At 58.0% G+C, this 21,585-nt stretch overlaps 8 protein-coding genes across 8 annotated transcripts; all 8 read right to left on the bottom strand.

Moving 5' to 3' along the window:
- Positions 1 to 342: 342 nt before the first annotated feature.
- Positions 343 to 915, bottom strand: LINJ_35_2620 (conserved hypothetical protein; the record flags this gene model as incomplete). Its single annotated transcript, XM_001469049.1, has 1 exon — positions 343 to 915. The coding sequence occupies one exon, from the start codon at positions 913 to 915 to the stop codon at positions 343 to 345; it is 573 nt and encodes a 190-aa protein (XP_001469086.1).
- Positions 916 to 2,381: 1,466 nt separating this feature from the next.
- On the bottom strand, positions 2,382 to 3,038 carry LINJ_35_2610 (conserved hypothetical protein; the record flags this gene model as incomplete). The annotated part of the gene is made up of 1 exon (XM_001469048.1): positions 2,382 to 3,038. One exon carries the CDS (start codon positions 3,036 to 3,038, stop codon positions 2,382 to 2,384), a length of 657 nt encoding a protein of 218 aa, XP_001469085.1.
- A 2,878-nt stretch (positions 3,039 to 5,916) lies between these two features.
- LINJ_35_2600 (putative cytochrome P450 reductase) lies at positions 5,917 to 8,415 on the bottom strand (the record flags this gene model as incomplete). The annotated part of the gene is made up of 1 exon (XM_001469047.2): positions 5,917 to 8,415. One exon carries the CDS (start codon positions 8,413 to 8,415, stop codon positions 5,917 to 5,919), a length of 2,499 nt encoding a protein of 832 aa, XP_001469084.2.
- A 2,631-nt stretch (positions 8,416 to 11,046) lies between these two features.
- On the bottom strand, positions 11,047 to 11,640 carry LINJ_35_2590 (putative RNA binding protein; the record flags this gene model as incomplete). The annotated part of the gene is made up of 1 exon (XM_001469046.1): positions 11,047 to 11,640. One exon carries the CDS (start codon positions 11,638 to 11,640, stop codon positions 11,047 to 11,049), a length of 594 nt encoding a protein of 197 aa, XP_001469083.1.
- Positions 11,641 to 15,133: 3,493 nt separating this feature from the next.
- Positions 15,134 to 15,781, bottom strand: LINJ_35_2580 (hypothetical protein, unknown function; the record flags this gene model as incomplete). The annotated part of the gene is made up of 1 exon (XM_001469045.1): positions 15,134 to 15,781. One exon carries the CDS (start codon positions 15,779 to 15,781, stop codon positions 15,134 to 15,136), a length of 648 nt encoding a protein of 215 aa, XP_001469082.1.
- Positions 15,782 to 16,473: 692 nt separating this feature from the next.
- On the bottom strand, positions 16,474 to 17,490 carry LINJ_35_2570 (conserved hypothetical protein; the record flags this gene model as incomplete). The annotated part of the gene is made up of 1 exon (XM_001469044.1): positions 16,474 to 17,490. One exon carries the CDS (start codon positions 17,488 to 17,490, stop codon positions 16,474 to 16,476), a length of 1,017 nt encoding a protein of 338 aa, XP_001469081.1.
- Positions 17,491 to 18,283: 793 nt separating this feature from the next.
- On the bottom strand, positions 18,284 to 19,474 carry LINJ_35_2560 (conserved hypothetical protein; the record flags this gene model as incomplete). The annotated part of the gene is made up of 1 exon (XM_001469043.1): positions 18,284 to 19,474. One exon carries the CDS (start codon positions 19,472 to 19,474, stop codon positions 18,284 to 18,286), a length of 1,191 nt encoding a protein of 396 aa, XP_001469080.1.
- A 907-nt stretch (positions 19,475 to 20,381) lies between these two features.
- Positions 20,382 to 20,717, bottom strand: LINJ_35_2550 (conserved hypothetical protein; the record flags this gene model as incomplete). Its single annotated transcript, XM_001469042.1, has 1 exon — positions 20,382 to 20,717. The coding sequence occupies one exon, from the start codon at positions 20,715 to 20,717 to the stop codon at positions 20,382 to 20,384; it is 336 nt and encodes a 111-aa protein (XP_001469079.1).
- Positions 20,718 to 21,585: the final 868 nt, after the last annotated feature.

Genomic DNA, 21,585 nt, shown 5'->3' with positions numbered 1-21,585 from the left:
GCAGAGTCGGGATATGGAGAAGTGAGGCACCAACTCGCGTGTGAGTGAGCACCATAATGTCGTACAAGCGATCCAGTGGGAAGCGAAGAAAGCCTGATAGGTCCGCAAAGATTGTGGTGTGCCCTTCCCGTAACAACGACGACGATCACCACCCCCGCCCCCTCCTCCGCGTTTTCTCTCGGGGAGGAGGGGGTGGTCGCTAATGCCGCTCCTTTTGTACCGCGCATTTTGCGCCTGTTTTCATGTCTTGCACCGCCGCCTAAGCGTCGGAAGATGACGAGCTCCGCACTTCATCACCGCTGCCCAAGGTGCACCGCACCACACACATCCGTCACGTCATTACTACAACCGTCCCGCGAGCTTCTGAGAATCAGCGGCCTTGGCGACTCGCTCATACTCCAGCTCCTCCTCCAGCGTCTCCACATCAAAGCCGAGCCCGCGCATCTCCTGCAAGTACCGCTGCGTCGGGTCGTCATGCCCCTCAGCGTGCGCGGCGCGGGGAGCCTCGACACCTGGCAGCGCGTCCGCCTGGCGTTCCCGCTTTTTCTTCTTCATCGCCCACATGAAGGCGGCGACGCCGACAGCACACATGACAAAGGCGCGCAGCCCGCGAAACGCTACTTTCTTCAGGATCTCCGTGTTCTCACTGAAAGCCTGCTCGCCCAACTCCTGCGCGAGTCGCACCTGCTCTGCCGCCTCTGCGTCCAACTCGGGTGCAGCCTGTGTCGCGCCAGCTGCGGACGGCTTTGCTGGCGAGCGGCTGGCCTCTGCAGACCCAGTCGCAGGTGACTCTAACGACGAAGCCTCTCGACGCGGCACCACAAGCGCGGGGCTCGCGTGCGAGAAAGGTACAGCGAGGCGCGCGACACCGCCCGCAGAGGAGCGCCGCAGCGCACTCAAGCAGAATCGTTGCATTTTTGTGCGACGCAGCCAAACAAAACACACACACACACACACACACACACACAACAACGGCAAGTTGTGCGTCTTCTGCTCAGCGGCGAGTGGCACCGAGCTGGCCTGAACTCCTCGGCACACGAAAAGGAAAAGAGCCCGGGGATAGAGCGCAGAACAGGTAACGATGACAAGGAGTGAAGCCCACTACGCACCGCGGCACTCATGAACCAAACAGTTCCTTTATCAGCTCTGCAAGGCGTCGTTGCGAGCAGCACCAGTGATGGGCCGGAGGGAGAGGGAGCGATCACGTACGCGCCCAACGAGAAAAAGAGAACAAAGATGAAGCCGCTGCAGAAGTGCCACGTCCATGAGAGCGAGGGGCGGCGGGAGAACGAGAGACGAAAGGGAGGCGAAGAAGTACATGACAAGGGACGGGAGGGAGGTGCCGCACGGTGTTCTCTGCAGAGACCTAAGTCATCACGAAGCGTGCCTTCGGTGAATTCTCAGTAGTGTTCGCAACGGGTATGAGGCAAAGGTCGTCAGAGGCCATCAGCCGCTTTTTGCTCATGCATGCACGTGCGTGTTGTTGAGCAACATGCACTCAGAGGAGGAGATCGCGCTCTGCCATCTCTTCCCTGCACCGCTTCTCTTCGATTGCGTGTAGGTTGTTAGAACGGTATGGAAACCTCCGCAGCGACGCCATGTGCGTACGGTGCAGAAGAACATCACAATCACAGAGAGGGCACGGCCCTCGCCGTAGCATAGGTGGGCGGGTGCCTCGCCAATCAAAGAAGCCGCCCAGAGCTCGGTCTACGTCTATGTCAAGCACACGCACAGAAAAAGATATGACAACACAACCTCTAGCCTACAGCACAAGGAAGAGAGTAAAGTGATACACTCAACAGGGCGGAGCGAAGAGAGGGAAAGCAAACTTGGCCTGCGCGCTCAGGCCTGTGCCAATCGATGATGAATAAAAAAGAAAACGGGAGGCGGATGCGCACGTGTAGCAGCGGTAGCCACCATCACCACCACCTTGCAGTGTGCTTCGGCACGCGAATGCCGCAGGCCGCACCTACCAGGAGAGAGGGATGGGTGTCCGTGCTCTCACCTTTCCACGCGCGAGGTAATCCCACATGCTGCTCTCTGCGAGGGTGCCCATTTCTTTGACTGTATGTGCAAGAGAAGAGAACAAGCACCAAAGAGGTGGAGGCACACGATGCAACCACAGACGAAAAAAAAAGGTTTAACAAGTCCCCGAAGGCTGCTGCCACACGCCTCACTACACACACACAGCAGTATCAAAGCCAACTTGGGCTCTTCGGCAGCTGCAGGGCACGCAATCCACACGTTTCGAGCCGCAAACAAGAAAGACAGGGAAAACCAGTACGGATCCGTCCCGTTGTGGCCAGTACTGAGGCGGGCCATTCGCCTTCACATTGCTTCCCAGACGTGGGCGACATGCGATCCTCGTATTCCCCGCATGCTTACCAGTCATCTGTAGACCTGAGGCCCGCGAGGTGACTTACGCTGCTCGTGCGCCGCCTCGACACGGCGCGGTGCCGCAGCGCACGTTTTTCACTGTTGCTATTCCCCTCGCTCGTCACGGTAGCGGACGTGTTTGTCCTGAGAAGCGGGCGGGCAGCGTGGCCATGCACGTGCGGGCTGCTTGTACGGCTGAGGGCACTAATAGACGCAACCCGGGTGATGGGCATGCCCGAGCGCCGCACAAACGCCGGGGGGTCGTTGAGGGATGGTGAGGGCCGGCGCGAGCCGCTCTTCTTCACGGTCGAGGTGGCGCGCTCGTGTTCTTGCGCATCGCCGTTGCTACTCAGGGGCGGCACGAGAGCGGAGGTCTCACGACGGAACGGACTCTCATGAATGCTGGGCTGGCGCGTCGGTGTAGGTGGACGGTGAACTACGGCAATGTACTGACGCTGCTCCGCGATGGCGTCCACTTTGCGGCCGAGGATGGTGATGACCGACTGAAGATTGCGGCAATCCGCCTCGCGATCAGCGAGCTCATTGGTGATGAGTGAAAGCCGCTCCTCAAACGTCTCACGCTGGCGACGCAGCTCCGCCTCGAATATAATCTTCTGTCGGAGCAGCTCTGAACGGAGGGCGTCTATGTCGTCTGAGCTCATTGAGATCTCTAAAATTGCTGGCGAAAGTTGTGAAATCTGTCAAGACCACAGTTCTTCCGTCCTGTGCTGACGGTATGCGTGGGTGTTGTACAGTAGAAGGGTGAGGACGGGGGGGAAGGGGGGGGGAAATATCGCTGTGGGAAGGGGGAAGGGGGCTCTCAATGTATAGACCAGCGACAGACACACACACACACACACCACCATCAACGTGTCAGCGAGAATGGTAGCGCAAAGGCGCTTTGTGTGCACAGAAGACAACGATAGACACAAGATGTCGTGTATCTCTCCGGGTCCGTGTGTGTCCGTGCCGATAAGCGCTGTCGGTTGCACAGAGGAGAAGCAAGCACAGGACAGTCTGAAATGGACCCGCCAGGGATGTGACAGGCGCAGTGCGGTCGAGGAAAGAGGTGGCGTAGAGGCGAGTGGAGCATACGTACCAGCAACAGCAAGAGAGAGAAAGAGAGCACGCGGGCAGCCCGTGGTCTGTGGTATTTCGCAAGGCTGATGACCGTCTTTTGAGCCCACAATTTTCTTCGATGCGCGCGCACGCGTCAAGGAGGGCGGTCAAGCGATGCTCAGAACACTCCGAAATCAGAGCACGCTGATATGCGTAGGGTGCACCTGCGGCTGCATTAGCTTTCCTTGTGATTTCACGTCTGCCTGGAGTCTTTCGTGGCCATCGTGGCGGTTAACGACACTGTGGAAGAACCAGCCCCCAACTCTCTCTTTCTCGTGGTGGAACGACTGGGCCGAGAAAGTGCCGGGGGACGGAGAGGCAGGCAGTCGCTACAAGAGAGACGTCGGAAAGGAAAAAGAGGGAGATCGCGTGGACAAAGATGCACGCACGCGCGCGCACACATAATGCAAACAACAGACTTACGAACAACGAGGCAGCACGGCGCCGAAGAAACAGAAAAGGACATGAAGACATGATCATCACAGTACATGATACTCGAATTCGAACAGCAACGAAGGAAATGGAGGAAGAAATAGCAATGAAAAGGAGCAGAGCACACGGTCCTGTTTACCGCAGTTATCGTCGATGGATGGTGTGCCACAGAGAGCGAGAGCGGGAGAGAGAGACAGCGCGACGCTGGCACTCTATCGAAAATCCAAGCAGGTGCCGTGACGTGTGGTCGTCGAGGTGCGAACTTGCTGGTTTTCTGCTGTGAGCTAACTCAGGCATAAAGGAGACGAAGAGGGGGGGGCTAAAAGCACACCAACACTCCAGCTACGGAGGCGCTCCGCAGGTCTGACCACGATGCATCAGACGACGCTCTTCCACAGCCTTCGCGGACGGCTTCTCAGCAAGCTGCCGGATGCCATTCGAGAACGATGGAGAGGAGGAAAAGAGCACCCGAGCTGCGGATATGCCCGGCGAGGCACCGGCGCAAACACAGGTGCACAGATCGATGATGATGTTCGCATTTCCTCTGAAAGACCAACATGTCCTTCTTGGTGCTGTGTGTGTACATATTACTTACTTGTTTGAACTCAGTGCCATCGCTCAGAGCGGATTGTATGACTGCCGCCGGCAGCATCATCATGATCGTCGCTGCGGAAGGGTAAAGTCACAAGCGCAAAAAAGACGGGAGTAAAAAGAGGCAAGAGAACGAAGGCGATTGCACCAAGGAGCAGCCGATGGGGCTCCATGGTCGATGACACCAACAGCAGTCTCGGCGCGACACAGGTCATGAGTAGGACAAACTCAGAGAAGGCTAAGCACATACGCTCGATTTCCTACTCATGCTCTTGCACTTTGGTGGACCTCTGCCAAAACCTCTCGTAGCATCCCGTTGCTTATGGACACACGAACTGCCGCTGACGTTCGCCTCTCGTCGTCTGATGAGCGAAGGGGAAAAACAAAAGAGTTCAATCACCGAGAAGAGAGTCGTGAAAAGAGGCAACGGCATCTGCGCACACACAAAGACGCACACGCACAGTAACGAAAGCGAACGAAAAAGAAAAAGAGAGACAAAGCCACGAAGAGGACGATCACGACCGCCCCATAAGCGGCACGGCCGCGGACGAGGACGGACGAAGAGGAGGAGGAGGAGTGGCTGGACTGCTGCCTCGAAGCAGCGGAAGAGCGCGCGCACACACACGCACACGCATACGCATACACACATACACACAGGAAAGGAAATCACTCGGAAAAGCAAACCCGGAAGACAGAATGTGGCAGACGCGGAAGAGGGGGCGGGGCAAGAGAGGGGGGGGGGGCAAGATACAAAGAGAAGTGGAGTTTAATGACACGAGTGCGTGGTGAGGGAAGAGGCAAAGCAGATGGGTGAGCGGGTGGCGGAACGTCGGCGCCGACGCACACTAACAGCCATGCATGCGCACATCCACTTGCAGGCCGAGTGGGGAGTGCAGCAACAAGCACGGAGCCTGTATGAGAAGAGCTAACGTGGCCACCCGTCGTAGGAAAAGGAAAGGAGAAAGCAAGGGAAAAGACGACACGCGAAGAGGTGCAAAATCGATGTTCCTTCTATCGTCGCGCACAGGCGCAGAGGAAACAGCGAGCAAGAGGCTCACACAGCCATCGCAGGACGCACACCACCACACAACAACATGAAACACAGAAACGGATGAAACGAAAGGAAAAGGAGCACACATTATATGGAGAGATAACGCCGCCGCAGGGAGAGAGGGAGGGGCCTTGCGACAGACAGAGGTGGGCGAGAAACATCCAACAAACATGGAAGTGGAAACCCAGTAAAGCAAACAAGAGCTGCGGCGACAGAACACGCAAACGAGGCGAGGTGATGGGGGCTTCAGAACGCGCGCCCCACCTGCGCGACCCTCATCCGGGCATGGGCCCAGACAGAGACAGGTGAGCGCTGAATGGGGAAGCAGAAGCCGACTGGGCCGACGTCTAGTACACATCCTTGAGATAGCGGTGGTCGCTCTCCATGCGCCGCAGAAACTCAAGCGCCGCCAGGCGTGTCATGCCTCCGCGGTCCTGCAGCAGCGCCACCAGTGCCCGGTCCACGTCCTTCGCCATGACAGATGCTTCACCGGACAAGAAAACAAGGCATCCGCCGCCGGCGGTGCTCGTGAGCATCTCGTAGATGAGATCTTTGTGCTTGTCGATGAGAGAGGTGACGTACCTCTTCTCCTCCTGATCTCTACTAAAGGCGCAATCAACGGTGGTGATGACAGAGGCGGGCAGTGGCTCCCACGAGTGCGTCTTGCTGCGACGCGCCGCCAGCCCGGCGTGGGAGGTCGGGTGATCGGCGTCCCATTGCTTCATCTCGGCCGGCGCCATAGCCCAGCGCTGGACCTCTTCCTCCACAAAGTACTCCGTTTGGCGACGCTGCGCACCGAAGAGAAAAACGGTCGGGCCGTAATGGGCCGCCGGTTGCTTTCGCATGAGGGCCTCCTTCCTGTAGCAAAACCCTACCATAGCGGCAGCACCGGTGCCCGGGCCGATCATGAGCACCGGTCGCTTCTCTCCAATGCGCTGCGGCAGATGGAAGGTGGTGATGCGGACGTACGCAAATACCTCGTCCCCTTCCTCGATGCGATGGGCGAGGTAGGAGCTGGCCAGCCCGTCCGTGAGTACTCGCACGATGATCTCGACCTTGGTGCCGTGGGACATCCGGTCCGACGCGATGGAGTAGTAGCGCGGCTGCGTGCGTGGCATGACCTCGATGAAGTGGCCCAGCGGAATGCAGCAGCAGCTAGGGAACTTCTCGAGATAGTCCACGACAGTGCGCAGCTTCTTCGGCTTCCACGCAGCACAGCTACCGGCAGCCGCCTCCTCCGCCTCCTTCTCTGCGGGGAGGCGGAGAAGCTCGAGGAAGGCCTCCTGCTGGACCGGGTCAGTGCAGTACTTGGCGAGAACGCGCAGAGTCGACTTCTTTGGACGGCCGCACAGGTCCACGTAGCGTTGCAGCACAACGCGCAAAGGTACACGGGCCGGCAGCACGTTTCGGAAAATGCCGCGCGATGGCACCATCTCGCACAGCTCCACCGGTGTCTCCAGCTCGCCTGCTGGGATGGAGAGGGCCTTGGCGCACCGCGCCACCATCTCCGGCGGGCTCGTGGGAAAGATGCCAAGATGGTCACCGGCCTGGTACGAGATGCCTGTGCCGTCCGTCTCGAAGCAGAAGCGGTAGACGCTGCTGCCGTCGCTGTCGCGCGGCGGCGACAGCTGCGTCTTCGTTACGAGGCGGATCCTTGTCGGGTTCATCAGCGACGGCTCCAGCAGCACCGGTGGCGGCGGAAACGGGAGCGAGATGGGCGGAGCGCTCGTGCTCTCCGCCGCCACGGCGCTGCTCGGTGTTGCCGTTCTCAGGAGAACGCTGCGGTTCGGATCTGCGTTGTTCGTGATGGTGGTCGTGCTTGGCGCTGCGGTGCCCTCGGCGGCTCCGCAGGGGCCCGCCTGAGGGACGGTGGACGTGGTGGCTGCCGTCGTCGCTGCGGTGGAAGACAGGAAGCGGAACTGGAGCTCGGGCTTTGGCGGCGCACGCGTGCCCGTTGTCATCTCCAGCCCACACTTCTCTTCCAGCGCGAGCATCACCTTCTCCTGCCACTCATCGAAGACGTCTTCCTGCATGCCGTGGCGGGCGTCGCCGAAGCCGACACGATGCACGTTGATGCCGCCACCCTTTTTGAGGAGAGTGTTCGTGTCGGTGGCGGAGCGGCAGTAGTACTTGTAGGAGCTGTCACCGAGTCCAAACACTGCGTAGTAGATATTCTTGAATGGTGCCTCCTCGGTAGCCGACGACGGCGCCGCACCTGCGGTGACGGCACTGGACTGGGCAGGTACCTTGGCTGTGGTAGCTCGCCGCACCGCCGACTGCATTTCCTGGAAGAGAGCCATGAAGTTACCGGTCGGTTCGCCCTCACCAGCAGTTGCAACAATGAAGATGTACACCAGCGGCGAACGTGGTGTGTTCGCTTCCTCTGCAGTCTTGCGACTCCCCTTCTCGGCGGAGCTGGTGTTGGTGGACACCACCTTGATGGGGTGAAACAGCGGCACGTTCCGCTTGTTATGGTACAAGTAGTCCTCCATGTACGCCCACCGGCTAGGATCGATGAGCGCGGCCTGGACGCCGCGGTCGCGCAGTGTCATGACGAAGCCCTTCGCCAGTCCCTCAGCGTTGCCAGACTCGCTGCCGTAGATAACCTTCACGGCCGCGGCCTCATCGTCGAAGTCGGCGTCGCTAATGTCCGCTGAGTCCGGCGAGGCACTGCCACCGTTCAAGGACTGGGCATGCGCCTCACGGGCCGCCTTTATTTGCTTCGCGTACCGCTCCGCAAACTCGCGGCGCTCGCGCTGCACTCTCCACTGTCGCATCAGAAGCACCGCGGAGGTGGCGCCAAGCACCAACGCTCCTACCAGGGCCACGTACCGCTTTTGCGCCATTATGCTCGTTTAGTCGCGTGACGCACAGACAACGAGAACGAAAAGATATAAAAAAAAACGACAACGTCGGTGGCGCCAGTTGCGGAGTCGCCGCCTCCTGCGAGGCTCTCTGTGCGCGTAACCGCTGGAAAGAGAGCACGGCGTTGACGAGGGGGACAAAGAGAAACTCGGCAGAGAGCCCGCCGCAGGACTACACAAGAGAAGCAGCGCGGCGAATGCCCTCGTTGCTCTTTCACTTGTTTCCTCTGATTTGGGTCCAAAAACCTCAAAACAACGCCCCTCCCCCCGCACCACGAAAAAACGACAGGACGACAAGCCCAAGAAATCTTTAGAGCAGCCCGTCGCACGTACGGGGGACACGCGAGAACCCTCACCTCGTACAGAAAGAGGTGAATAGAAGCCAAAGAGAAGGCACAAATCTTGTCAGCGAGAAACGAAGAAAGAGAAAGGAAATTGAGATCAACCAAGCCACTGTCGGCCAGAGAGGGATCGAGAACGCCACACAGAATCGCACGCAAGGGTCAGCGCAAACGAACCAAACAAGCGAAGCGAAATACGCGACGCTGGTTATTCCTCCCTCTCGTCCAACAGCGAAGTAGATCTCAAAAGTATGGGCAGTGCGGCGGCGCGTTGACGGAGCTAAAGGGCGGAGCCCGACTGGGGAAAGCAAACAAGAAAAAAAAAGAGCGGCTCAACAACAACAACAAAAAAAAAACAGAAAGAGTCGATTCGCAGCACCGCAAAGGCACCGCCGCTGACGCCACGCGAGAAGCCCACCAAAAAATGAAATCGGTTTGAACAAAAAAAAAAGATGGCGGGTGCTCGGTCGTGAGGAGTGGTGGGGAGGAGAGGGGGGAGAAGGAGAGTTGGAAAGACAGAAAGCGCCGCATATAACAAAACAAGAAATTTGTGCACACCCAAAAAAAGGGAAAAAGGAAAGAAAAAGAGAAGAAACGGCTTAGGAAAAGACAGAAAGGAAAGCCAAGGAGAAGTGATGGAGGAAAAGAAGGACACCTGATTTTAGACGTCGATCTGTTTTTTTTTCTTTTCGTTTCTGTTCACATGCAAAACGTTAAACGTCAAAAAAAGGAGAACACGCCCACGCGCTCGCACACACGAAAGTGGTCGGAGGCGATTGGCGAGAGCAAAATCACCAAAGGAGAAAACAGCAACAACAGCGAAAAAAGAAAAGAGGGCTGGCGTGAGAGAGCAACTTCTCTCGTGGTCGGTCGTGCGGGAGTGAGTAGTGAAAAGGGCAGCGGCAGAGACGCAGAGCCGAAGAGAATCTTTTGATAGACCACACAAACAAACAAAACGATCTATTTATGTTATAATCTCCTGTCAAACAACAACGAAAAAAAAAAGAACTAGACGAGCAGATGTGACCGCGTTCGCTAGTCTCTCCTTGTATACATGTATATATATAGATAGATATGTATTATGTAGACCGCGTGCCTCGCGAGGAGGAATGGCTTACACTGGAGATGTAAGTGTGGAGAACGAGTGCTTGTGTGCAAGGAGGCAATAACGACACTTTGCGGCTCCTCCTAGTGGTCGCCGTCGAGTGCGATACCGCTGCTGCGTGTTCGCAGGGGTGTTAGCGCTCTTGTCGTGTGGCACAGAGAGTGAGACACGGGAGGCCGACGGCGGTGGAGAGACAGGCAGCAGTAGCGGTAGCGGATGCACCCGAGAGCCGGCAAGCACGCACGAATGACTTACAAGAGGGCAGAGGAGAGAGAGTGGGGGAGGAGGGGGGGTCGTAATCCCAAGAAAAGAACATAGAGAACGAGGCAACGAAAAAGGCTGGTTCGACAAAAGGGAAAGACACTTCTGCAAGCGCTTCCTCGTCATAGTGTTGAGAGGTTAGTCATTGAAAGAGGATAGAGACGGTAGATGAAGTGGGCACAGATGAAAAAAAGAAGAGGAAAGCGCCGGAGGAGGAGTTCGAGAGGCATAAAGTCGAAGTCCTGAGAGGGCGGAGCGTTAGAAGTAGTGTGTGTGTGTGTGCCTTGTGACTTCTGTGTTTCTCAACAGCAGCCGAAGAAGGTACTATACGCCACACGCTTCAATCGCATGGCGGCGGTGAAGTCTGTCTCGTATTTGGCTTGAGAACGAAGGGGCAGCAGCTACGGCGTCCAAACGCGCATGGCTCTCCATGAACTCTAGATCCGCCCGGTGATCCTCTTGTTCACACCACGAGCAGCAAGCCGCTGACGGGTCGTGAAGAAGAAGTCGACACGTAGGACACGAGAGGGATTCGCCATGCCGTTGTCACCGCACGTTTTGCTTCTTGCTTCTTTATATCGTAATTAGTTGCACTCCCTTAATCGAGGTCAAGACGCATGATTTCTTAACAGAAGCAATGCAGGATACCACCGTAGATGACCTGCTTAGCACGTTACACGGACGGCCGCGCTCAGCGACTCTTTTCAGGTCGGGTGATGTCCTCTGTCATTGGTAGGGTACACACATACCGTGCATCTCAAAGTCCGCCTCTCTTCGTTTTTTTTTCGGCTATCAAAGCATGACTGTTCGAAGCCATCTGTCGTTCCTATCTCGCCGAGCTCACTCGGTGCATCGGCGGCCGGCTACCACAGTTCAGCTCCAGCTCGTCTCCGCGCGGGGGTGCCCTTACTTCTCTGGGTTGCGCTTCTTCCGCTTCACTGGCGCGCGTGGGCCGCGCGGCTTGAACTCTACCTTGCCCTCCACAAGCGGCCGCAGGTCCTTCGGCATCTTGCGCCGCGGGTTTGTTGTTAAGCCCGCCCACGAAGGAAGGTCGGACTCGGTGCGCGGTTTCTTGACGTGGGAGTAGTCTGGGCTGCCTCTACTGCCACCGTCAGCGTCGCCTCCGCTGCGGGATCGCTTGCGCTCCTCTGCACCGACACGGCCGCCGGCGTGCTCACTGCGTCGCTTCTCGCGTCGGCTCTTCGTCGCCACCTTCACCTCCTTTGACTTGTTAACGTGCACGATGCGCAGCTCGCGCCCATTAAGCTTGTCGCCGCGGGTCTCTATGGCAGGTTGGACAGATGAGGCGTGCATAAACTCCACGTAACCGAAGCCCTTGCAGTCGCCTGTCTCGCGATCCCGCACCAGGCGGACTCGCTTCACATCTGCGATGCCGTGCTCCTGAAAGAAGCTCCACACATCCTCCTCCGTCGTGTTGTAGGCCACGTTGCCGAGGAAGATGGACGTCTCCGGCGGGTACGCACGACTCTCGACGTCCATTGTCGTCACGACCAGGTGGCGGTTGTGGAAGACCAACCCGTTCTTTTCCAGGGCCGATGCGATAGATTTGGCTGAGTCGAAGAGGACGTACGCCGTTGCACTGTATTTAGCGTCCTTCTTGATTTCGCCGCGCAGTACACGCACGGCGCGACCCAGATTTTGGTGCTTCTCGTCGAGCTCCTCTAGCGCCTGGCAGCGGATGCGGACCGCCGTGATGCTGCCGCACGACTTGAAAATCTTCTCCACATCGCGCTTGTGGATGGTGTTCGGTAAATTGCCCACGAAGACCGTGCGTGCGTCCTCCTCTTCGTTGGAGTGCAGTGCGTGTCGGAGCACCTGCTTCTTCGAGCGCTTCCGGTTGCGGCGATCCTCCTGGGCGGCGAGCTCTTGTTCCACTTCCTTTGTGTCGAAAACGGTCTCGAAGAGACCTTTCTTCCTCTCACCCTTGTTTCCGGCATCACTGGCGTCACCGGACGAGGACGAGGTAGTGGCGGAGCGTACGACCTCCGCCACCGCGGCGCTCCTGTCGCTCTGCCTCGGCTGCCCCTTCCTACCCTTGTCGGCCGCGTCATTGGAGTCAGCGACGGCGCGCTGTTTGGCTCGTTTCACCTCCAGCTCGCGCAGCATCTTGTCTTTCTCACGCCGAGTGAGCTTCTTCACCTGCGGCGCCGTAGCAAAGAGGTCGACACTGCTCTTCTGGAGGGGTTGGAAATCAAAGGCGGGGGCAGCGGTAGCCGCCGAAGCGGCAGCAGCAGACGTCCACGAAGAGTCCGCCATGTTCCTGGATTGCGATTGCCGTTGGACAATGGACCTGGTGTGCTAGAGGCTCCTGAGCGTGGATACGTGGAACGTGTAGCAACTACGCAGCAGCACGCACAAAGCAGAGGTGCCAGAGAGAACGAGAGGTGAGGCGTAGCCGATGAAGTGCAGCGGCACCACTACGGCACCGCCGAGGAGACGTTACAGACAAGAGAAGGAAACGGAGAAGATACGGAGAGAAAGGCGGTTCTCACCAGCGGAATGAGCAGGATACAGGAACAAGGGTTTCGTCCACTTCACGAGAACGCTGTCACTTTTGCTTTTCTTCCACTCCTCATGACCCTCATTTCCCCCTTCTCCTCTTCATGAAGCACTGCCGCGCATGAGTGGCTGTATTGCTTCGGCCACCGTGTTGTGCTGCGCTCGACATGCGGACGCAGACAGTGAGCGCATCACTTTCAAGGGATTCTGGGATCTGTTATTGTTTTTTTTTTTTGCGCCTGCTTCATGCCAAGGTCCACGTGCGGTCCTCGAATAAGACGACCTGAGCACGTCCGAACCATGGCGGAATAGCGAAAGATATAGCACAGCGATGATGGCCTCATTCAAGAGCGAAGCTACGCTCTTCTTCAGCGGAATGGGACAGGAAGCGGGAGTAGATCACACAGGCAGCGCCGCCGCAAAGCACACGCACACACACACATGTATACCGAACGAAATACGCGCGCTGCTGGTAGGTGAAGAATCGGTTAGTCTCTGAGAGGAAAATGAGAAGGAGAGAAGGGATGCGGGGCATAACGTCCAACAAGGCGCAAAGGAGCGGCAGGGTAGTGCAGCTTGGATAGACCGCCGCTGCCCATCACAGAATCACGCAGACCCTGCGTTGGTTCCTCATCCTCACCCACCCTCAGCGGAGAGCCATCGAAACGGCCGCTCGCTCTTCTTCGTTGCCTTTGCCGTTGTGAGGAGGGGGGGAAGCGTTTGATCGGGCAGGATGGCGCATGGCCTACATAGAGCGCGACAGAAACTCGGACTTCTTTGACAAGAGTTCTTCACACCTCGCTGCCCGCAGGGCATCGGCGTGACGCCGCCCTTCACCGTTTGTCGTGCGAAAATGGGGCAGAGTCCGCGCGGGTAGGGTCAAGGGCCGCTGCCTGGCTTCTACAGCACCTCTTTCAATCACAGCCTGCCGGACATCAGCCAATCTCGCGGCCAGCATCACCCGAGACCACTCCGCGCTGCGCACCATGCGCTGAGATGGATGTTCGCCGCGGTGGTAAAACAACACGTTAACGCAGTGCCGCGCGAGTGCCCTGACGCTGCATTTGTGTGCGTCTGCTGTCAGGACTTCTTAGCGGTAGCGCCTACGTGCTTCCTCCTCAGCAGCAACCTGCGCGCGGGAGCGCTGAAGGAGTACCATGTGGCTGTTTCGTCTTCCCAAAGGATGGCCTCCACACGCGTTCCCTATGGTTGCGGCATGGCGTCTAGGCCACGCACTCCGCAGAAAACGCGAAGTGAGAGCGATCGCGGGTGCACAGACACAACAAAGCTGATGGAAAACAAAAGAGGACACGTCTGCCGTGGTGCGAGAGGAGAGAGGTGGGAACACTGCAGGGGATGACGATGACCCTCCTCCCTCCCCTTGCACACCCACCCACGACAGGAGACCCTCTGCGCCCCTTTCCAAATGGGTGCAGAGCCGGCGGCCTCATAATGTGTCGATCGATGCATCAGAGCGAGAAAGCAACAAGGCAGGCAGAAACCAGAGATAGTACCAGTCGATGCCATACAAGCCATGCCCGCAGCAATGCAGGTCATCACCGCATCTTTTCCCTTTAACGCAGATTGACCACGTGCGTGGCACGTTCGGCCCTCTCTCGCTCCGCTAAAGATGAAGTAAGTCGCGCATGCTTCGAGTGGTGGAGGGCACCAAGCAAAAACAGCTTCTCCGCCACAGCCTTCTTTACACGAGCGTGGCATCGAGAATTCTTTTTCTCAACTTGTTCATTATCTGCCGCACAACGTGAGCGCAACTCCACTCGAACCCCGGCCACCCACAGGCCCCATTCGCGTGGTGCCAGGCGACAGTAGACACACACGCCGTGCAGCAAAAATGCACCGCCTCCGCCATCCGAGCACGGCACCTGCCTCCAACGCTACCCACCCACCCAGCCACACAGCGGCTCCGATCATGCCGGTCGCCGCCCTTCGTGCATCCCCCTTGGGGCGACAGATTCAGGCGGCCCTACCCAACAATGAGCAGCGCGAGGGCCGGGTAGGAGACACGGTCGAGTCACGCCGAAGCTCTGCCCATCATATGGACAAGACAGACATGTTCGCTGTCGCAGGTTGGTCCGATGCACCGCCGTCCAGGACCCGACCGCCGACATCCATGGCGATGCACCGCAATGACGCCCCCCTCCCCCTAGGTCGTGGGGACCTGCCGCTGCCACCATCAGAAAGCGGGTCACAATTTAGCAGGGGATAGGAGAGGGGGACTGTCAGGTTTCCTCGACTCAGTGGGGGGAAGGGGGGAGAGTGCACTGGGCGCTGGATGCCACGCGCTGCGCTGTGGCCCTGACCATTAGGAGTCTGCAGTGGTAGTAGGTAAGACGAAGGACGAAGACCAAAAAAAGCGAGGAAGAAATCCTCCATGCTGCCATCACACAAAGTGCCAAAGCGAAAAAAAAGGCGCTGGGGTTCAGCAGGGCGCCAGCTCCCTCCCGCGGCGGCCTCACCACATTCGGAGCACGGGAGATAGCAAAACGACCAAGAGCCCGATGAGCGCAGCGGCGACGGAGGAAAAGAAGCCGGAGTGCAGCTTGCTTACCGGGCTGTCACGGCGCGCGTCAGTGTAGTACCCCGCTGCCACGTTGTGATACAAATGGGACTGAAGCCCGAGAGCGGCCGCCATCGTGAAGCAGGCGATGGCAGCGAGCGGCACGAGAACCGTGAGCAGGCGTGTGATCAAGACGGCAGCACGGCCGTGCTTCATCGGCAGCATCTGGACGAACAAGGAGACGAGGAGTGAGAGGCACGTGAGGATGCACAATGAGGCAAAGACAAGGTAGGCCGTCATGCAGCGTGTCAGCGTCGAAGCGGGGAGGTGCGCCAGCGACGTTCTAATGCGCGCCGTCTCGACGGGAAGTGATGACCCACTACTGGTGTCGATGATGCCGATGCTGCTTTTCGAGGCGCTGTCAGATGCCCCGAGCCAGGTGCTAGGTGGCGGGTCATACGCAAGTGCTACGCCGTAAACAGACAGGTTCCGCTCACCAACAGATCGCACCTGGATGGGTGACAAGACACTGCACACCATCAGCGCTATCATGAGAGTGGCGTAGGTGAAGTAAAACACCACCAAGTCCGCCTTGTTGAACATTGTAGTCGCAGGAAACCGGAGAACCGCAACGACGCAAGATACATATGACTGCGCAAGAGGTGATGGGAACGTTGCACGGACGTGTGTAAAGAGGAGAGAAGCGAAGTACGCCACCGAAAAAAAAAATGAGGCTCACTGCGCACCTGCTTTTCCTGTCCTTGTTTATGCTGTCTTCGCTATGTGCACGGACAGAAGCGCTTAAAGAGAAGAGAAACCATCCACATGCGGAGACGTTTGCTCGCGCATGCGTGTGCACTGTACATGTTGATGCACCACCGACAACACGAGAGCCGCAGACACACAACAACAAAGAAAAAGGCAAGAAGAGACGAAATAAGAGGATCAGCGGGTGAAAAAAAGAAGGATGTACGAGTGGCAAGCCAGACACGTGCATCCGCAGTGCACAGCAAGTGCCCTCATCCTTGATCGTCATGCGCGGAGCGGTGTGCCGATTCTCGTTTCCATTGAGGTGATCACTTGCGTGCTAGCTTCGCGGTTCAAGCTCAGCGGACGGCTTCCGCATCCACCAGGTACTGCGACAGAACGCGTCGGGTGTGCCGTCGCGCGCGGGGTTTCTTTTACTTTTTCTCCCCCGCCGCTCACGAGCTGTTTTGTTTTTTTTTTTCACTAGTAGTCGCTTTGGTTTGTTCTTTCGCTTGCGTGGGTGCGTAATGCTTCGATGCCTCCCATATTCACTCGCTGATTTCGCGCTTGCGCTCCTGCATACGCCGACGAAACTCCTCGTGTGCATCGGCCCATACTTTGCGGAACTGCTCCGCCTTCTCCTTTGACCCTGGCGTCGCTTCCATCCGCCGCTTTCGGTCTGGAATGGCTTGCGTATCAGCAATCACGGAAGTCGTGTCCGTTACAAAGCAGCGGTCCCACCACAGCGTCATGCCAAGACCGACGGGTTCTTTAAAGAGCTGCACAACCAAGAGGCGCAGGTGACGCCTAGGCATGAAGTGCAGCTGCCAACAGCCGTCAATCAGATCCTCGGATAGCTTCACAGGGTAGCGGAACACTTGGTGGATGCGGAGAGGCGCCGCTGAAGCAGACGGGCCGCCGCTCGCCGACATCAGGCACGCTGGCGGCACCAGAATCGTTATCTCCAAGTGAGCTTGATGCAGCTCTGACTCTGGCGCCGTCGTCGAGCGTGCCTCGTAGAGACGGAACTCGGTCACAGACTTGCTCTTCGTCTCCCAAGGCACCAAGAAGCTCACAGTTACCGTGTCTTCGGTTTGGGTCCACCAGTGGTGTGAGCCCTCCCGGCCACCGTTGCGGGCAAGGCTCTCGTATAGCAAATCCTCGTCATCATCAGTGGTGTCCATGCGTTCCTGGTCCTCATCCCGTCTCCCAGCTGTGTTGCCGGTAGAGTTACTGGTGGCTTTTGGAGCCCCCGTGCCGTGCTCGGCGGGAGAAGACTCTTCCTTGATTGGGCATCTTGCAACAGCAACACTGCCGTTATGCGTTTCCTTCGGAGGTGCATTCGTCCCCGGAAACGGGCTGGCTGACGCTTTGGGTGGCACTTGCTCGAGCTGCACCCCATTCGGGCCCAGTGTCACGCGAGACGGATACTCCAGCCGTGTCACCTGCGGGGATCTGCTGCTGTCATCGTGCGCCTTGTCGGCCCTGTCCCCTTCGTACTCGCTGCCGCTGCTGGTGCCGCTGCCGGTCAGCTTGTCCCACTTGGAGTAGTCGATCCCCGGCATTTCCTTGAGGGAGGGAGAGAGGGCACCACACAAGATTGAAGAGAAACAAACAAGAAGAGAGACAATCGCCCAGAGACAGAAAAGCAGTCGTCAGGAGGCAGGAGAGAAGCAGCAGGTGCGCACACACACACACTAATCCAGTTTCCCCTCTTTCGCCTGTTCGGCACGCACTCGCTCGCTGAGTTCCACGGGAAGAGCAAGTTCATGCTTGTCATCCTCGGTCTTCTCTTTATGGGGCAGCCGCTCATGGCGGCATCTATGAAATCCATACCACCTGTGCCTCGTGCACATCAACGGAATAGCGTGTGGAAGTGCTTATCCGCGTTTGTCCCAACTCTTCAGAGGGGGTCCTTGGGCTGCATCTGTGTGTGCGTGAGGAAAGGAACGTCATGACAAAGAGAGGAAAGACGCACCCATAGGTTGTATGAGAAACAAGACCAGGAGGCACGGTAGAACGCCACAAGCAAATGCGGTTCCCCCCTCACGCGCTAGTGCAACCATGCCGCATGCGCAAGACGTTCAGAGGCAGCACTTGAAAGATTGCTGTCAATCGCTGCTCTGCGTTTCAAAACGTGCGCAAGAGCACGCAAGCAACAAGAAACAAGAGCTGTAGGCACAGCGAAAATAAAAAAAGAAAGCACACGCCACTTTACATGTAGCAGTAAAATCCCCTTCAGCCGGTGAGTGCGGAGATGCGTGGAAAGAGAGTGCGAGGGAGGCCGGGACACCCTGACCCCGCTGCACCTTGCCTTCCCTCCCTCACACTCGTCTCGTCATGTTCCCACAAGAATGATTACATCGGGTGCTTGATGTAGCCGGAGCGGCAGATGGGGCAGCGGTTAGGAAAAGCGACGGCTGCTCTACCATCTTGCGCTATGATTTCCAAGGAACGCCGCTCATTGAAGCGCTCATAGCAGTCAATGCAGGCGGCGTGGAAGTAGTGACCGCAACTGAGCAGGACCCCACTATGTGGCAGCACCACGGCAGCCTCGTCAGCGCCGACCGCGTCCACTCCCTGGGCAGACGACAGTGCAGCGAATGCATTCTCATTCTCAGGCCACGGCGCGGCACCTGTCGATTGAGCAAATCCTTTCCGGCGCCCTGCTCGGTGCTGTGGTGCGCGCCGCGATGCCACTTTTCCATCCCTCACCGAGACATCAGCTCCAGGCTTAGGGGTCAATGGGTTGACCGCCTTGCGCGGCGCTGCACCTTTCGCCGAAGCTCCCGCAAGCGTGCCAGCAGACGCCCTTGACGCCTTCGGCTCGACAGACGGAAGACTTTGGGCTGCCTTTCGAGCTTCGTAGGCCATGCGCATCTCCGCCACAGCGTCCTCTCCAGTCAAGCGGTGCACCCCACCTGCATGAAATGCGGCGGCCCCGGTGCCGGGGCACTGCGAGCAGTGAATGAGCTCCAGGCAGATAGGGCACTGCACCAACGCGCAAGCCGTGGACGGAGGCGCCAAACTTCCAGGTTCGCTAGAGGTGGACGGGCCATGCACCGCCTTCCTCCAGAGCTCCGCCCATGCCTCTTCACTCAAGAAGGCTGCGCGAGCCATCTCGTGCTGCACGGCGAGTGCCGTCTGCAAACCCGCTCGGCGTTGCTCCTGCTCAGCACAAAAAGTTTGCCATGCAGCAGACAGACGGGCGAGACGCTCCTGGACGTAGCGCGTGCGAAACTGTGGGTTGTTCAGCAGTCTTATTTTGGTGTAAGCGCGCCGCGCGAGAAGTCCGCGGACAGCGGCTTGCACCTTGACGATGGCTGCTCGTTGCGCTACCGCTTTTCCCTCGTAAAAGATGCGCTTATAGTAGCTCTGCGTGCGGCACACCGGACACGCCAGTGGGGCGATAACCTCGGTAACTCCAAGGGCATCAGCTCTCTGTTGAGCGCGCACGTATCGCTCGAAGGAGCGAAAGCACTGGGCGTGAAAGACGTGTGAGCAACTTAGGATCACCTGGCCTTCGTCGCGGTTGGAGGAGTAGCTCATTTGGCAGATGGGGCAGACAGACGGGTTGGCCCCGGGCAAGCCAGCGTCGCGCGCGTTTTGATGCTCGCGCAAGAGGGCACGATGCGCAATGACCCGCCAGTCGTCGGCAGATGGCGCCGGCGGCGGACCTGGTACAAGCCCCATGCGCTGCGCAAGTGTCGGCTTCTGCAATCGCCCGGCGAGACTTGGTGCAGGCCCGAGGTGCGACCGAAGGTCTGAGGCTACAGTTCCCGAAGAGGAGCCGGCGTTGTCACCCAGGGCCGCGGCGACGCCCCTGACTTTCTGCAAGGGCGACGCGGACGACGACAGCGGCAGCGGCAGACCTCCACGGCCGCCGGTAGCTGTGAAGTGTTGCTGCAGGGCGACAGCGCTCCACAGCCCAAGCTTTTCGCGACGCGCATTGCGCGTGACTCCTGTTCTCGGTTGGTTCGTGCCCCAGTTCGACACGGGCGGACCCAGTGAGGGAAGTCCCTTCGCGTCAATTACAGAAGGCATTTACGAAGCCTACGAGTGTAAGATTCTCCAAAGCAAGAGAGGCAGCGCGTGTTGTGAGTGCTTGCTTGTGCTTTCGTTGTTGTTGTTCCGATGCGCAGCCCAGCGAGAGGAAGAGTAAGGAAGCAAACGCGACATCCATGCCAGCGGCGGTGATGAGGACAGGCAGAAAGGGGCACGGGGAGGGGGGGTGCATGAGGAGGTAGCAAGTGGCAGATGCCACACCTGGATTGGTGACAGCATACGCGTGTTCACCAGAGCGCGCCTGCATGCGCCTCACTGAGATACGTTGAGATGCGTAACTATTACTCTGATTTTTGGCTGTTTCCGCTTCGCTGCTGAGTGCACGCGTGTGAAGAGAAGGCGCGTCTCCTTTCCGCGCTTGCGTCCGTGGTCCATGTTGCGGTACCCCTCATCAGCCGAAGATCAACGCAAGGCCGATCAACATGATGTTCACAAAGATGAGCGGCCAGCGCATCAGGAGGCGGATGGAGTGCAAAAGAGAAGCAATCTGCAACTTCATGGACGAGACAGAGCGGACACCGCCGTTCCCGTTAGAGCTGAAATCGGCATCAAAAGAAGATGGCACCATGTCATTGAAGGCGGTGTCCTGCTGTGGAGCGATGCCCCCTTGTAAGGCCTGTGGAGTGGCCAACCCAAACTTCGAGAGGAACCGCGACTCCGAGAGGATGGCCAGTGCGTTCAGGCACAGAACCACAGCTGAGATTAGCGAATAGACACTGATGCCCATGTTTCCTCTGCTGATCGGTTCGTCTCTCTTTTTTTTACCGGCTGTGACTTGCTCCGTTGATGTCTGTGGTGGCAGAGCAGACCTAACAGCTGAACCGCTCTCGCTGTCCCTTCCTGCGGCCTCAACGCGCTCGTCAGCTGGTTGTTGAATTCGAGTGGCCGTGGAGGGAGGAGAGGGGGGCTGGGAAAAAAAAGAAAATAGGCCCCAGAGCCACTCTGCAAGCACGCTTTCAGCACGCGCGAAGTGTCAGCGAAAGAGGCGATGCAGCACTATATCTATAGAGATATAGATATGTATAGTCCCGTCAACGATTGCCTCGAGAAACAAGAGCAGAAAGCACAAGGGGAGTCCAAGAGTGTGCGAGTGTGGGAGGGGGTGAAGAAGTAATGCGTGCGGCAAGAGAAGCAGACGAGGTACTGCACGAAAGTTGGGGTTCCCCTGCTAAGCAAGTTCGCGTGTATATGTGTTCCGCTGAGGAAGACACGGGAAGGAGGAGAGAAGGGAAAAGGGAAAATAGAAAGCGGTGCCTCGATGCATTCCAAGAGACGGCAGCGCATTCGGAGCTCGTGTTGGGGCTGTGCCGTGCGCGTGGCCCGACGTGTGCACACAAGCTTCGACTGCTCCTCCGCGCGTCCACCACCTCTACGGCGTTTGTCAGCACATCTTTCCCTTCTTCGGAAAGAAAACAAGCAGCGAGAAAATGCCCCCCTCCAAAAAAAAAGAAGGGGCTTGCGGAGCAGCGGTGCGCCACTCAAGTGTGCACAACACGACGCACATGTCCGGGCCCTTCCGCTTGCACCCGCATCAGCGTCACTGAGACACAGAAAGTCCAAGAAACAGCGCCGCCAAGCCGCAAATGGTTGTTTTC

Source organism: Leishmania infantum, chromosome 35, assembly GCF_000002875.2.
Source record: "Leishmania infantum JPCM5 genome chromosome 35".
Lineage (NCBI taxonomy): Eukaryota > Euglenozoa > Kinetoplastea > Trypanosomatida > Trypanosomatidae > Leishmania > Leishmania infantum.
Note: the sequence above shows the minus strand (reverse complement) of the source record. Positions and strands in the feature narration are given on the sequence as shown.